Below are 13,273 nucleotides of genomic sequence, written 5' to 3' on the forward strand. Positions count from 1 at the left end.
GGGCGTGGCAAACTGGGTGGGGGCGGGGCTTGGAGGGGCCTGATGACAGAGCGATCAGGCCTTGCTGCGGGCAGCCGGTGAGAAGGCAGGGAAGATGGCGGCCTCCTGGAGGCTAGGCTGTAACCTACGGGTGCTGCGCTATCTCCTAGCCTTTGGCGGCCGGAGAGGCCTGGACCTGCTTAAAGAGCCTGCAGGATGGTCTGTCGGCCGCGGAGCTAGTTGGAGATGGTTTCACAGCACGCAGCGGCTGCGGGGTGAGTGGCCGGGGTTCACTAGCTCCTCTGTGTAGCTGAGCAATGGGCTTGCGTCAGGGGGCTTTTTGATTGAGGGCCTGCATTTGAGTGTGGAGGTACTCGGGGCTCCCGATTACCTTGGCCTTTTCTCCAGGAGGGGTCCGCTGACTTGGTCGCCTGATAAGTGCATGCCGGGAAGGGTCCTCTTGGGACCTGGGATAACTTGACTCCGCCCCTGGCCCGCTGGGTGGTATGACTTCTCTTGACCTTGCCTTGGAATTTTGGGGATTTTTTTTGGAGGCTTGGAGATAGGTCCTAAACGCCCTCGTCTCAGGCCGCTTCCCAATCACGTCTTAGATTCCTTTAGGGTTGTCAAGCATCTCTGTCGGGCAGAAGCTTCCTAAGGTTGCTGAAATTCAAGAGCCACTCTTAGCTGTTCTTATTCTCTTGGCCTGTCTCTATTGGAAGATCTTTTCTTTTAGGCCACTTGGGTTGCTCGACGCGACCACTAGTGAAGGACTTGATTGTAAATGCCTACAGCATCACAGACATAGGTCTGGCAGAACATGAACATGAAAGAGTGAAATTTAGGAGGGGACTCATACCACGAAGTTTATTATAGAAAATTAGCGTTTAGTTATGATACTGACACAATTAACAAAATTTCGGTATTTAACAGTAGGTAATCTAGTATGCGGAGCATTATTTTTCTTTATACAGCGGTGGGTTGAGATTGTAGGATTAACATTTTTTTTAACGCAACACATTACTTGCCAATCATCATTCTGTCACTCCACAGAATCAATTTCCATCTAAAAAATTAGGTGCAGTAGACATTGCCCACATATTCTGGGCTACCCGAGCCTCAGAAAAAAAAAATAAGTTACACAAAGTTACATGGTAAGATGAGTGCAGTGAGATTTCTGGAGACTTCATGATGGGAACAATTTATTTCAGTTTTTTTTTCAGATTACTGTTTCATAAAATAGTCCTTGAAACAATCGTTCTTTAACTGTATACAGCATTTCCTTTCCTCCTTCCCCCAGTTCGTTACATGTTGAACTTTCCTACCGCTCTCAGGGATTCTTTCTGGGGTGGTCAGCAATCTGCATTTTACAGACAGCCTCAGATAAGTTTTGATGCTTTATATTATATTGGTTTTTGATAGGCTACACTTTGAGACTCACTGCCTTAGAAAATCATGGAATAGTAAACATTCAGTGTTGAAAATAATCTAGGAAGAGTGTTCTTAACCTTTTTTGTAAAACAGATCCTTTTGAAAATATTTGAATGCTAGTTCCTCTCTCCAGAGAAAAGGGCATATGTGGTTACACACAAAAATGTTCATGCAGGTTCAGGGGTTTTCCTTAGACTTAGTTTAAGGACACCTGCCTTTAGAATCTCACTTAGGCAATCCTTATTTGATGTATCATGACATTTGACTTATCTCCCCATGAAGTCCATGAACAACTTTTCTAACTGTGCTTGAGCATCATCTGTAAGGGAGAGGACACTACATCCCAAGGAAATTGTATTAGTTGCCTAGTGCTTCCCTCCCTCTTTCACATGTAAGAACCATTGTGATTATATTGGGTCCACCTAGATAATACTGGCTGCTAGCCCTATCTCAAGGCCAGCTGTTTAGCAGCCTTAATTCTCTCTTGCCATGTAACATAACATTCATAGGTTCTGGATATTAGGAACTGGACATCTTTTAGGGGGTCAGGGACTTGTGGACATTATTCTGCCTACCACAGAAGCTGTGCGTTGTGTAGCTCTAAGTTATTTGGAAGTTTTGGATTTTTTTTTCTAATACTGAGCCAGAATTTGTCTCCTAACTTTTCACCTACAAGTTTTTGTTTTGCCATGCTAAATACATGTGGCAATTCTTGAGCTATTTGTTTTACAAAGCATGACTTTAAATGGCGGTTGTTCATTTTTCCTTGAGCTTGGTAGAAATTGTTTCATAAAACTAAACAATTGTTTGGTGATGTATAGACTATGAATTAAGTATGATTATTGAACTATTTCCTTCCCCTCCCCCCCTCCCACGTATCAATCCAAGATTTAAAAATATGTGAGTTGGAATTTTGGTTTCCTTAAAAGGTGTTTATTGGCAGTATTTTTATGAGCTATGACATATGCTGTCTGCTTAGCACTTCCCGGAACTCCTTATTCACTTTCCACAGCAACCTAGGAAAGTTGGCATTATCTGCATTTTATTGGACAAAAATACTAAAGCTCAGAGAAATTATGTGGATCTCCCAGAGCCACACAGCTATAATATTAATAAACTGAAGAGGAGGGGTTGTGTGTGTGTGTGTGTGTGTGTGTGTACGTGTATGTACGTGTATGTATGTATATGGATCATTTAATCATATTTAGCTTCTGGAGATGCAGTCCTAAATTCTGTATAAATCTTATCCTTAAGGTATATGTAGTATGCTTAGGGAGCTAAACAATGAAGACATGATTTCAGTAGTGTATGCAGAACTCTGAGGGATAAGTTCAGGATGATAAGGGAGTGTAGAAGGCTTCCTAGAGGTGACAGTCTTTCCATGCTAAAAGAGTAGCAGATATAAAGTCCCAGAGGCCAGATGTGGTATTTACATAACTGACTTAGCATTTGTAAACGTTTTTCTCAACCTGTCCTAGGCAATTAACTTTGAAGAGTTCTCTTGGTAGCTCTTTCAGACTAAATGACATGGTTTGCAATTTAATTAATTAATAACTAATAAGATGTTAATAATATTGATTTTAATTGTCTTTGAGGAAGAGTGTGTTGAATTTTAAATAACATGTGAGTAGAAAAATAAATGAAGTTCAACCTTTGTAGTACTTTGCCTAATATATAACTATAGACCTTCCATATTATAGATGTTAAATAAACATGTAGAGAAATTGTAACAGAGACTCATGGACGTGGACAATGGACTAGTGGTTACCAGAGGTTAGGGGGTGGAGGGGGGATTTAAATTATTTCTTCACAAATAAATATATAAAATCTAGGATGTTATAAAAGGACACAGAGATCCAGAGTAGGAGTGCAAAATGGCAACCAATGAACTGACCTACATTGTTTTAGAAGAAAATTACATTTATTGACAACATTTAAAAACTAGGAACTTTAATTTACACAGAAATCTAGTCTTCTGTTGCGAATTTAAATTTAGGGCCTATGTGGCTGCAGTTAGTTGAGACTGAGGAATGATTGTTCTCTTGAGGTAGGAAATTACTTTGTAGTTTACCCTTATCCCCTGTACTTTCTCTTACCTCTAAAGCCAGCAAAACTGAATGTGCCTTGGTATGTTATCACCTCTAGTTTTCTTGTAACTTTATCTGAGTAGAAAGCAGAAAACAATAGATGGACAAGGAAAAATGGCAGAGAACAGATATTGTTGTGTATGTATATGTAAAGGAAGAAAATTCTTACAGATTTAATATGAAAATAATGCATGTCTAGATCTAACGGAAAAAAACCTTAAGATGTTCTTAGCCCTCTTCTCTCACCTGCTTATTCCCTTTAGGCATCTGAGTTTTCGATAGTATTTCTATAACAAAGGAGCAACTTCTTTGATAAGAGTTGATGATATGGTATATACTATGAGTTATGGTAAAGGAAAAAGTAAAAAGGGAACTAAATTTAGGCTGGAAAGCTGAAAGGAACCTGTGAATCCATCTCTTATTACTGGAGGAAGGAATCATAAAGAAGGATATTACAATACATCTAGCCAACTGTCTGGATACCTTCAGAAGTCCACCTTCTTAACCATATTTGTGCTGCCTATAAGTAGCTAATATGTTTGAAACTGACTTTTTGCCAGGCCCTGTTGTAAAGACTTTGCATGTGTTATCTTATTTAATCCTTACAAAACTCTATATTTTACAGAAGAGGCAACTGAGGCACAGAATAATTAAGTAACTTATAGGTGGTGGATCTATAATTTGAACCTCAGCAGTTTGGTGCCAGCGCCTGTTATCTAAATCACTATGCTATGCTGTTCCTTGTTGAGTTTTTCTTAAAAAAATTAGTTGAACGTTTTTGTTAAATAATAAAATGTTTATTTTAACATTGTAGTACATGCATTTGGTTTAGATAGTCAAATAGTACTAAAAAGCTTATAATAATACAGTGGGTCTCTGCCCCCTCTCTCCCTACTTCCCCAGTCTTCCTTAGAAGCACAAGTTTTATCTCAACTTTCTTCTGGTATCTGCTTCCTCTCTCTATTTCTGTGGATGAATGCTGGCCAGTGCCACCCCCATGTTTTCCTTCCCCATTATCCCAATGTAATTCTTTTGCATTTCTTGGTTAAGTCCGTATTCATTGTTTACACTAATATACAACTGAAGATTGTCATATATTGTCCCATATTACTGTTCTTACCTTTCTTACCTTTTACATTTACTGACATTGTGGTCTTTTAAAATTTTGCTTTAGTTTTCTCTGTAACTACTGCTAATTCATCCCACACCATCTAATAGCTTTCAGCACCAATTTTCTGCATTATCAGTCACATCAGATAATCGCGGTTAACTTATTTTTGCAGTGTCCACACGTCCCAGGTGTTCAGGCTGAACCTCCATTCCAAATGTTCTCTGTTTTACCGTATCCAGTAAAAACAGTGTCCGTTCTTTTAGTCTGTTGAAGGAGAGTGGATTGTTAACCTAGCACTGTTTGGCTTTCTAGAGCCTGTTAGTCAATTATCACTCATCTGTTTACTTTTCCGCTTCCAAAATTATATGCCGTTTTCCCTTCTTTTCTCACTGTGCTTGTGGGTTTGTATCTAAAAATAACAACAACAAAAGCACATTTTAAATTTAATGTTAGATAAGTTTTGGAGAGGGAGTGAAATTGGATAAATTTATTGTAGAAAGTTAGCATATAGATTATAAGAAAAAAGTAATGAAAAGTACTTGTAACACTATCACCAACTAGAGAAACTACTGTTGTTACTTTTGGAGTATATCCTTTCAGTCTTTTGTGTACAAGCTAAGCAGGTAGAGATTAGATTATGCTATGTATACTGTTTGTGGGCATCTTTTATACATTTGTACTATGTATGCCAAAATTTATAAATGCTATTTTCACTCAAACTATTATGCATATATTTTTTGTTGTTAAATGTATATTCGCGTCATTACCATACCAAAATAACTAACTGAACAAAGAAGAGTTACATGATAAGCACCCATTTAAAAAAAATTGCTTTCGCTGCCTTTATTCAAAGCTTCAGTGTTAATAATCTGTGCCCTGGTGTTGATTTTTAAATTACTTGTTCTTTATTCTGCTTTATTTTATTCAACCTGCAGATGGCAGAATTGTTTCATTTGAAAGGAAGTTTTAAAGATTCAGTTTTACTTGATGAATTCTTGCCTTGAAAAGAAAGGTGATTAAATGAACATCTCTCCCTATTAGATAAGAAGCAAATTAATGTTAGGAATAGGGAGGCATACTAAGAAAGTACTGGGTAATTTCCTTCTTTATTTGGTCTATCTTCATTTCATTCTTTTTGTGTTTGGATTACAGTCGTATAAATGGAATAGAGCATGACACCCAAGCTGTACCATATATAAACTGCTGAATTTCCTTAATTACTTGAGTCAGTGTAGTGACTCTTAGATCTGCTTCATGTTAGCCACAAAGCAATTTGTTCTGCATTCGTATGTTGTTTGCTTGTATTCATTTTTTTTTTTTAACCTAGAGAACTTTTAGAATTGATGTATAGATCATCAATTTAAAGCTTTGATATAATTGATTTTGCTAAAGTGCAAGTGTTTTGCTCTTAGGGTAAAAGGAATACTTTAGGGAACAAGAAACTAGAATTGGACCAGAGTACTATATCTGATGTTGAAGACAGACTTATGCTGTAGAAAGATTGGAAGAAATGTAGGAATTATTCAGAGAAACTGCTATAAAATTCAGTGATTGATAGATTGCTCAAGTGCCTGATATGGCAGGTAAAGCAGCAATATGCTGAGCAAAAATTTTTAATTGATTGTGTCATTCTTTTGAGGAAATAAAAAAAAGATTAAGACAGTTTGAATGATTTGTGAGATTTTTAAAATCAGTATATTTAAATATAAACTGGAAATGTACATAGTCATCTCAAATATTTTTTAAACTTCTACAGAAAGACAGACTTTATAAGCCATTCATATAGTTTGTTAGCTTGACAGAAAGCAATAGAATACTAAAATGACTACAAAAGGGTTAAATTCTAATTAAATTTGGGATATTTTTTACTACTTGAGGTATTTTTGCTAATCGAAATAACCTGTATGATCAGTGGAGCAAACACACACATTTCCTTTATTCTTACCCAGAGTTGTGCCGTTATTAGTAGGAAATACAGTGGGTGCACATTTCAAGGCCTCTTCGATTTGACAGACAGGTAGAATGTACTGTTTACTGGAATGAATAGGGAAGCTGTATTTAATTTGTAATGAAATATTAGGAGTAGGTTAAAATTCTGAGGAGTCTAGAAAAGCCCACACTATTTCAATAGCAGCCATAATGGTAGATATTAATTATGTGCAGCCCTGTCACTCAAAGTTGATATTATGCTTGTATAATTACTTTTCCACTGGAAAAGTGCATTTGAAAAAGATGTGTATAATGTTCCGTTGAAAGGAGGTATATTAGAATGAAATATGTACCATTATTAATAAATTAATGCTTATGTTTGAAATTATTTTCTAGCATGACAGGCTGAGGATAGATTGGTTAATCAGAAAATGCATTGCACATTTTACTTTCCATAGTAAGCCAGTGTAATCAATCAAGAGATAGTACTGAATAATGGAGATGTCCAAAATGTCTTTCTTTGCTTTCTGTCACCTTCGTTTCAGAGTAAGGATAATGATCTATTACACAATTTTTATATTTTATTGTTATTATTCAGAGAAGCAATTTCAAATCATCCATGAAGGGTAGCTGTATGAAAAATGATTATGTTCTTTTTATTTTTAAAATATGAAAAAATTTGGCTTTTAATATGGTAATTTGGAAAATAATAAATGTAAAAGTTTTATAATATAGTCTTTAATGTCAGGAATAATGGAAATGTGACGGTCTTGTGGGTGAGAGATTATAATAGCATATAGAATTGTAATATAAATATGAATTGTATCATGGCAACTGGAAGCGAGGTATAAAAATATTGAAGACAGACTTTGTTTTGAGAGAATCGATTTAGTGTTTGTCATAAATTTAGAATCTGAACATAGAATCATTGAAGTCCATTGATTTTGCTTCTTTGAAATGGAACTCTATTTGATATAAATTTAATATATATGTGATTATGAAGTTTTCTATTTCATAGTGCCAGCTTTGAACTTTTGGATAGAAAACAACATTTTGGGACTTGTTTTAAGCTGTGTTTTTCAATAAGAGGCTAGCTTCCCCTTGGAGCCATTAGATTATAGGTTTTTTTAATTTGTTTTATTATTAAGGGTTGTTTGCTTGCTTCTTTTTCCAACCCCCATTTGTCACAATGAGCTTAAAAAAATTAAATGCTCAGATTTAAGCTGGCTCTACGTTCTTTAGGCAAATGTTTTTATTTTCTTCATCAAGTCATTTAAAAAATGGAATAGGCAATAGATACACAAATAATGTAGGGGATTAGAAAGCTCATTTTATCATTTCCAAATATATTGACTATATCAAGCTTTGAGAACTTTTTAAGAATTCTTGCAATTAAGTGGTTTGAATTTGGAGATCCATCACAAATGTCACAATGTAAGTTGGTGTGTGTGTGTGTGTGTGTGTGTGTGTGTGTGTGTTTCCCTAAGCACATTTCCTTATTTCTGATTCACTCAAGAATTTAGTGCTCCAGTGTTTTATAAATAATGATGCCCTGAGGTTGTGCATAGGAGTCAGCATTATTTTCTTCCTATTCAATATCTTAATGTTCCTATTTTAGTCTTTAGGGACTTAATTTACTAAGAAAAAAATGAGATTTTTTAAAGCTGTATTCTAGTCATAATTTTCTTTTTAACTAGAGGTAGCTCGGAAATTAAATGAAACTGTTTCAGTGAAGGTTATTGAGAGATAGAACACAGCTTCTCTAGTCTCTTCTAAGATAACTGTGCTTTAATAATCGAGTTAGGAAATTCATTGTGGCTATTTTTCCTCCCTTATTTCCAAGATATAATGCACTTAAAGATTACCTGCTTTCTTCCACATTCAAAATATTCATTGTCAGTAGTAAAAGTGGTTTCTTAATATAGTAATTCTTTATGCCCAAAGTAGGGAAAGTGTTTATTAGGATATTTGATTGGACATAAGAAGAATGCTCCCATGGATGTGATATGTCTGGTTTGCTGTTTTTAAATTTCTGGATGAATAGACTGCATAAATAACGAGTGAGAGGTAATATGTGTAGTTACAGTCTTGAGAGTCTGGCAGAATTCAGATCCCTTAATCTGGATTGTAGTTTTCTCATTGACGAAATGGGGATGTTGACTTGGAGTTTGGTTTGGGGTCTATCGTCGTTGGGGATGGAATGGTAATTCTTTTCTGTCCTTCTTAGAGTTGAGAGAGAGGCAAAACAGTTCATAGAGATCAAAAGTAACAGTTTTAATGCTGATGGTTTTGTTGGGTTTGAGAATGTGACTTAGATTGGTGGCCTTCATAGTTGGACTTCCCAGTACAACCCCAATTTAGATGAAGACTTTTGTTTGAGAGAGTTAGTTTGTGTATACAGAGCAAACACACATACCCGAATTGCTTCCTCACACTCGATGGGTCCTGATGGTGGGAACAGAGAGAGGTGGGCTTGCCATCTGCCTTTGAAAGGCAGTCCCATTTACTCCTAGCACATGGAAGAGCTGAAAGGAAACTGCAGGTTGCCTATAGGTAGGCAGTTATTAAAAGAGAAGGAGGAAAGACTGAGGCAGGTATTTGCTCTGGTCTTTCCCCAATCTTTTAGAGAGGAGAGAATGAAAAAGGAAAAGAGCACAGAAGCTGCCTTCCAAATGCTTCGGAGATGGAACTCCTATATCGTGAAGCCATAAGAACTCTCAGTTTGAAAGCTAGAGTAAAATTAGTTAAGTTTCTCAAAGGAAATATTTAACTTCCTTTAATAGTAGCGTTCAGTACCCTTACTTTTGACCCTAAAACATCAATGCAAAAATAAAAATCCATTCTGTCGTCTTCCACATTTGAAATATGTTGGATATGTAATCATGTATTGCTTTTTGGGGTCTGTTTGTTGAACAGTCTGAGGAGAGAATCGGTTCTATGGAAGATTTCATGAAGTATAATTTTTTACCATGGCTACTGCTAGAGTTGGAGCATGCTATTAACTATTTTATTAGTATAAACTTTATATAAATTGTAATCTAACAGCTGTGTGCTCAATGAGTGACTATTGGGAAGCACATTTGGCCAAATACATAGAGTGTCTCCTTTTTCGATATCTAAAGAAAAGGTAACTGTGCTTCATGGAGAGATCACCCTGGTTTGAGTCTCCTTTTTGGATCCCCAGTTGAGTTGTGGTACGGAAAATAATTTAACCACTTAGATTCACTTGCCTGATCATTCGTAACAAGGCAAACCTTTCACACTTACCAGCCAGAACCTTCGATTCTTGAAGAGTATACTATTAGAGGAAAATAAAAACACAATTTCTTAAAGCCTAAGCTTGATTATCCTTTTGTAAGTTATCAGAACCCTAGTTTTTATCCTTTTTTTTTTCGTATTTGTCTTTTTCTTTGATCATTTTACTTGTAAATATTTTTTGTAGCGACAAAAGGGGAAGAAGATGAAACATAAGTCAACTTTTCATTTTTTTAAATCTTGTAAACACCTGGCTTGAAAATATGCATAAAAGACTGGGGAACTATGAGAAAGGCGTTGAAAGTATTCCAATCAAGTTTTATTTTTAAAAAGTTGAAAATTTTATGTTTCCATACTATTTACTGGACACTTAGTTTGACTAGTTGGGAGTCTTTTCAACTTTGGAATATTTTCTTTCTCAAATTGAATTTGGTATTAATTTACTTGACTTTTTTATTAATGCCAAGTGAGTTGTGTTATTTTTGTGTGTACGGCTAATCTTTCTTTCTTTTTTTTTTTTTTAATCAGCCGATCCTATTAAAATACTGATGCCGTCACTGTCTCCTACAATGGAAGAAGGGAACATTGTGAAATGGCTGAAAAGGGAAGGTGAGCAAGTACATTACTAATGCTTTGTGTTATTTGATCTTTTTTTTTTCCTAATCAGTTTTATAACACAATACATGACAAATGAAATAAATTGGGTTCCTTTGCTAGTTAATCTACATTTGTTTAAATAAAAATTTCCCATGGTATTGTAGCAAAAGTTTTCTGGGTTCACAAGCAGAGGATGGTAAACTGTTTTAAGGTTGTTTTCTCTAAAGTTTTAGTCCTTATACTTAACTTTTAGTTTCAACATCATAAATTTGTCAATCTCTTTAAGTTAATTTTTAGCTTTGTGATGCTTCTGTGTGTGTGTGTGTGTGTGTGTGTTTCTTGGAGTTAGGCAAGTCGATTATAAATTTCATTGGGAAGAACAAATAAGTAAGAGTAATGTAAGGAAAACTCTTGAAAGAAGAACAGTGAAGCAGAGTTGTAGTCCTACTAGATACTGAAACATTTTTAAGCCCTTATAATTAAAACCGTGGTATTGGTGCTTAAAAAGACAGAATAAGAAAATTAACTAGAAAATGAGGAAATAAACAGTTGTACCTGGGTATTTAGTGTATAATGAAGGAAGACAATATTAGATTTATTCGTTATACTATGCCAAGGAAAAATTACAAATGAATCAGATACTCAATGTGCAACAATGATACCCTACAAGTACTAGAAAAGAAAAAATGGTGAATTCTTCGAAACCTGGAAGTGAAATAAACACACCAACTACAGCTCAAAATCCAAATGCAGTAAGGGAAATGTTGATAAATTTTACAATAAAAATAATAACTTTTATGTGGCTAAAAATACTGCATAAAGTAAAAAAATAAGTGACAAATTAGAAAAGAGTATTAAAAGGGTTAATAAAATTTAGAGAATAAGAAAAGTGTCAGCTCAATAGGAAAACGAAGAAGATATTCGAACACATGATTTTCAGAAAAAGAATTGCAGATTACCTTTAAACATATGAAGAGATACTTAATCTTTCTACTAATAAGAAATATGCAAACTAATGCTACACCAAGATAGCATTTCTTACCAATCATATTGACAGAAATTAGAAATTTGACAAGCTATTCAGTTGATGAGGCTGTGGAGGGAATGGGGAGAACATGCACTCTCATATATTGCTGGAGGAAATGCAAAATGTTATAAACCCTAGAGAAGAGAATTTGTCAATATCTAGAAAACTTACATTTATATTTCCCTTTGGCCAGGTAGTTCTACTTCTAGGAATTCTATCTCACTGTTACACTGATAAAAATCATTGAGTTATACCAAGCAGCAGAACCAGACCTCTGAGAACTTCAGTTCATTAGAATTATTAGATACCTAAAAATGTATGTTTGAAATGATTAATCATGTAAGAGACAGAATTGAAAATATGAAAAAAAGACAGACACTGTCTAAAAAGTCTAGGCAGATTTGAAAAGGACAAATAGACTTTTTAGGAATGAAAAATATTGTCTCTAAAATTAAAAAACAAAAACTCAAGATTAGGTTAAAGTATGATTAAACTTGACTGACCAAAGAATTTGTGAACTGAAGACCAGCCTGACAAAATTAGCTTGTGTGCAGCACAGAAGATACTACAGTAGAAAATATGAAAGAGAAATTGAGACATGAAGAATAAAATGAGAATCAATCAATAATCCAATAGGAATTTCTGGAGAAAAAGGAGAGAATGAGTAAGCAGTGTAATATTTTAAAAAAGTGGCACAGAATATTCTAGAATTTGAGAAAGACATATATCATATAAATGAAAGAGCCAGTGCCTCATTAGGAAGTAGGGAGCATTTTGAATAATTGGTTCCGCATGACTGTTGGCTATCTTTTAAAATAATTATCAGTACCTAAGAAAGTTTCACCTTTATAAATAATGTAATCAATTGGAATCTTTCGTTAACTTTCTTTTTCCTGATAAATTACAGCTTTGACTATTTCCATATTCAGTATGATAGAGTGTTGGTGTTATTAAATAACAATTCAGACAGAACAGCCTTTCAAGGTTATTATAAAAAGATTAAATTTCTTCACACTTTGAGAACTGATAGGCAAGTAGATAAGAGGATTCTTTGAACCACATTTATCTTTCAGACTTCTAGCCCACAGACAATCTGATAAGCTCTTCACACCCATTAGAATATGGAGAGTATGATGAAGAGCCAGGAGACAAATGATCTCCTCATTCTGTTCTTTTTTCTTTTTGATTACAATGTGCTATTTTTATATAGGACAAGGCAGGATGTACTTTAAGCCCATGGAGAACGTTACTCTGAAGATTGCTCTTAAAATTCTGTATTCCGTCAACTCAGGAGAAATGTTTGTTTGCCAATACACTATAAATAATTGAGAGCAATCTTAATCTTTGGTTCTCAATAATTCACTGGCTTTTTAAATTCATCACCTTTGCAATTTAATTGAAATATGTTAGATATGCAATCATGTATTACTTTTTGGGGTCTGATAATTTGCTTCTTTTTAATAACATTTATGGATATGACTATGTCTAAGTGTTTGGTACTTGATATATTTATAATAACTTGGTTCAGTCATTCTATATTAAAATTATACTCTGGAGGAAAACTTTTTATATACTTTTTTTATTAGCTCTGTTTTTAAAAATTTTTTATCTTGAGATCTTTATTAATGGATCGTCACCATTATTTAAAACAATGAGTTTAGACCTTCAAACATTAAGAGGATTTACTTTTTTTTCATGAAAAAGAATCATGTTATATCTAATTATGAATCTAATTTGTTTTCAAGCAGAGGCTAATTTGATAACCTTTAATGGATAGCATTTTAGTCTATAAGGTTTCTTGAAAATTTGAGACTAATTCCCAACTACTATTACTGAAGAGAGAGAGAGAGAGAGAGA

At 34.7% G+C, this 13,273-nt stretch overlaps 1 protein-coding gene across 1 annotated transcript in view; it reads left to right on the plus strand.

Annotated features, from left to right (window-relative positions):
* The first annotated feature begins 45 nt into the window (after window positions 1-45).
* PDHX (pyruvate dehydrogenase complex component X) overlaps window positions 46-13,273 on the plus strand; it is a 53,869-nt gene continuing 40,641 nt past the window's right edge. Inside the window, exons 1-2 of the mRNA XM_039866831.1 lie at window positions 46-254; window positions 10,321-10,401. Coding sequence (XP_039722765.1) covers window positions 95-254; window positions 10,321-10,401 — 241 coding nt within the window. The 5' untranslated portion in view covers window positions 46-94. The remainder of the gene's footprint in view (window positions 255-10,320; window positions 10,402-13,273) is intronic.

The sequence above is a fragment of the Pteropus medius genome, unplaced genomic scaffold, assembly GCF_902729225.1.
Source record: "Pteropus medius unplaced genomic scaffold, Ma_sr-lr_union100, whole genome shotgun sequence".
Classification (NCBI taxonomy): domain Eukaryota; kingdom Metazoa; phylum Chordata; class Mammalia; order Chiroptera; family Pteropodidae; genus Pteropus; species Pteropus medius.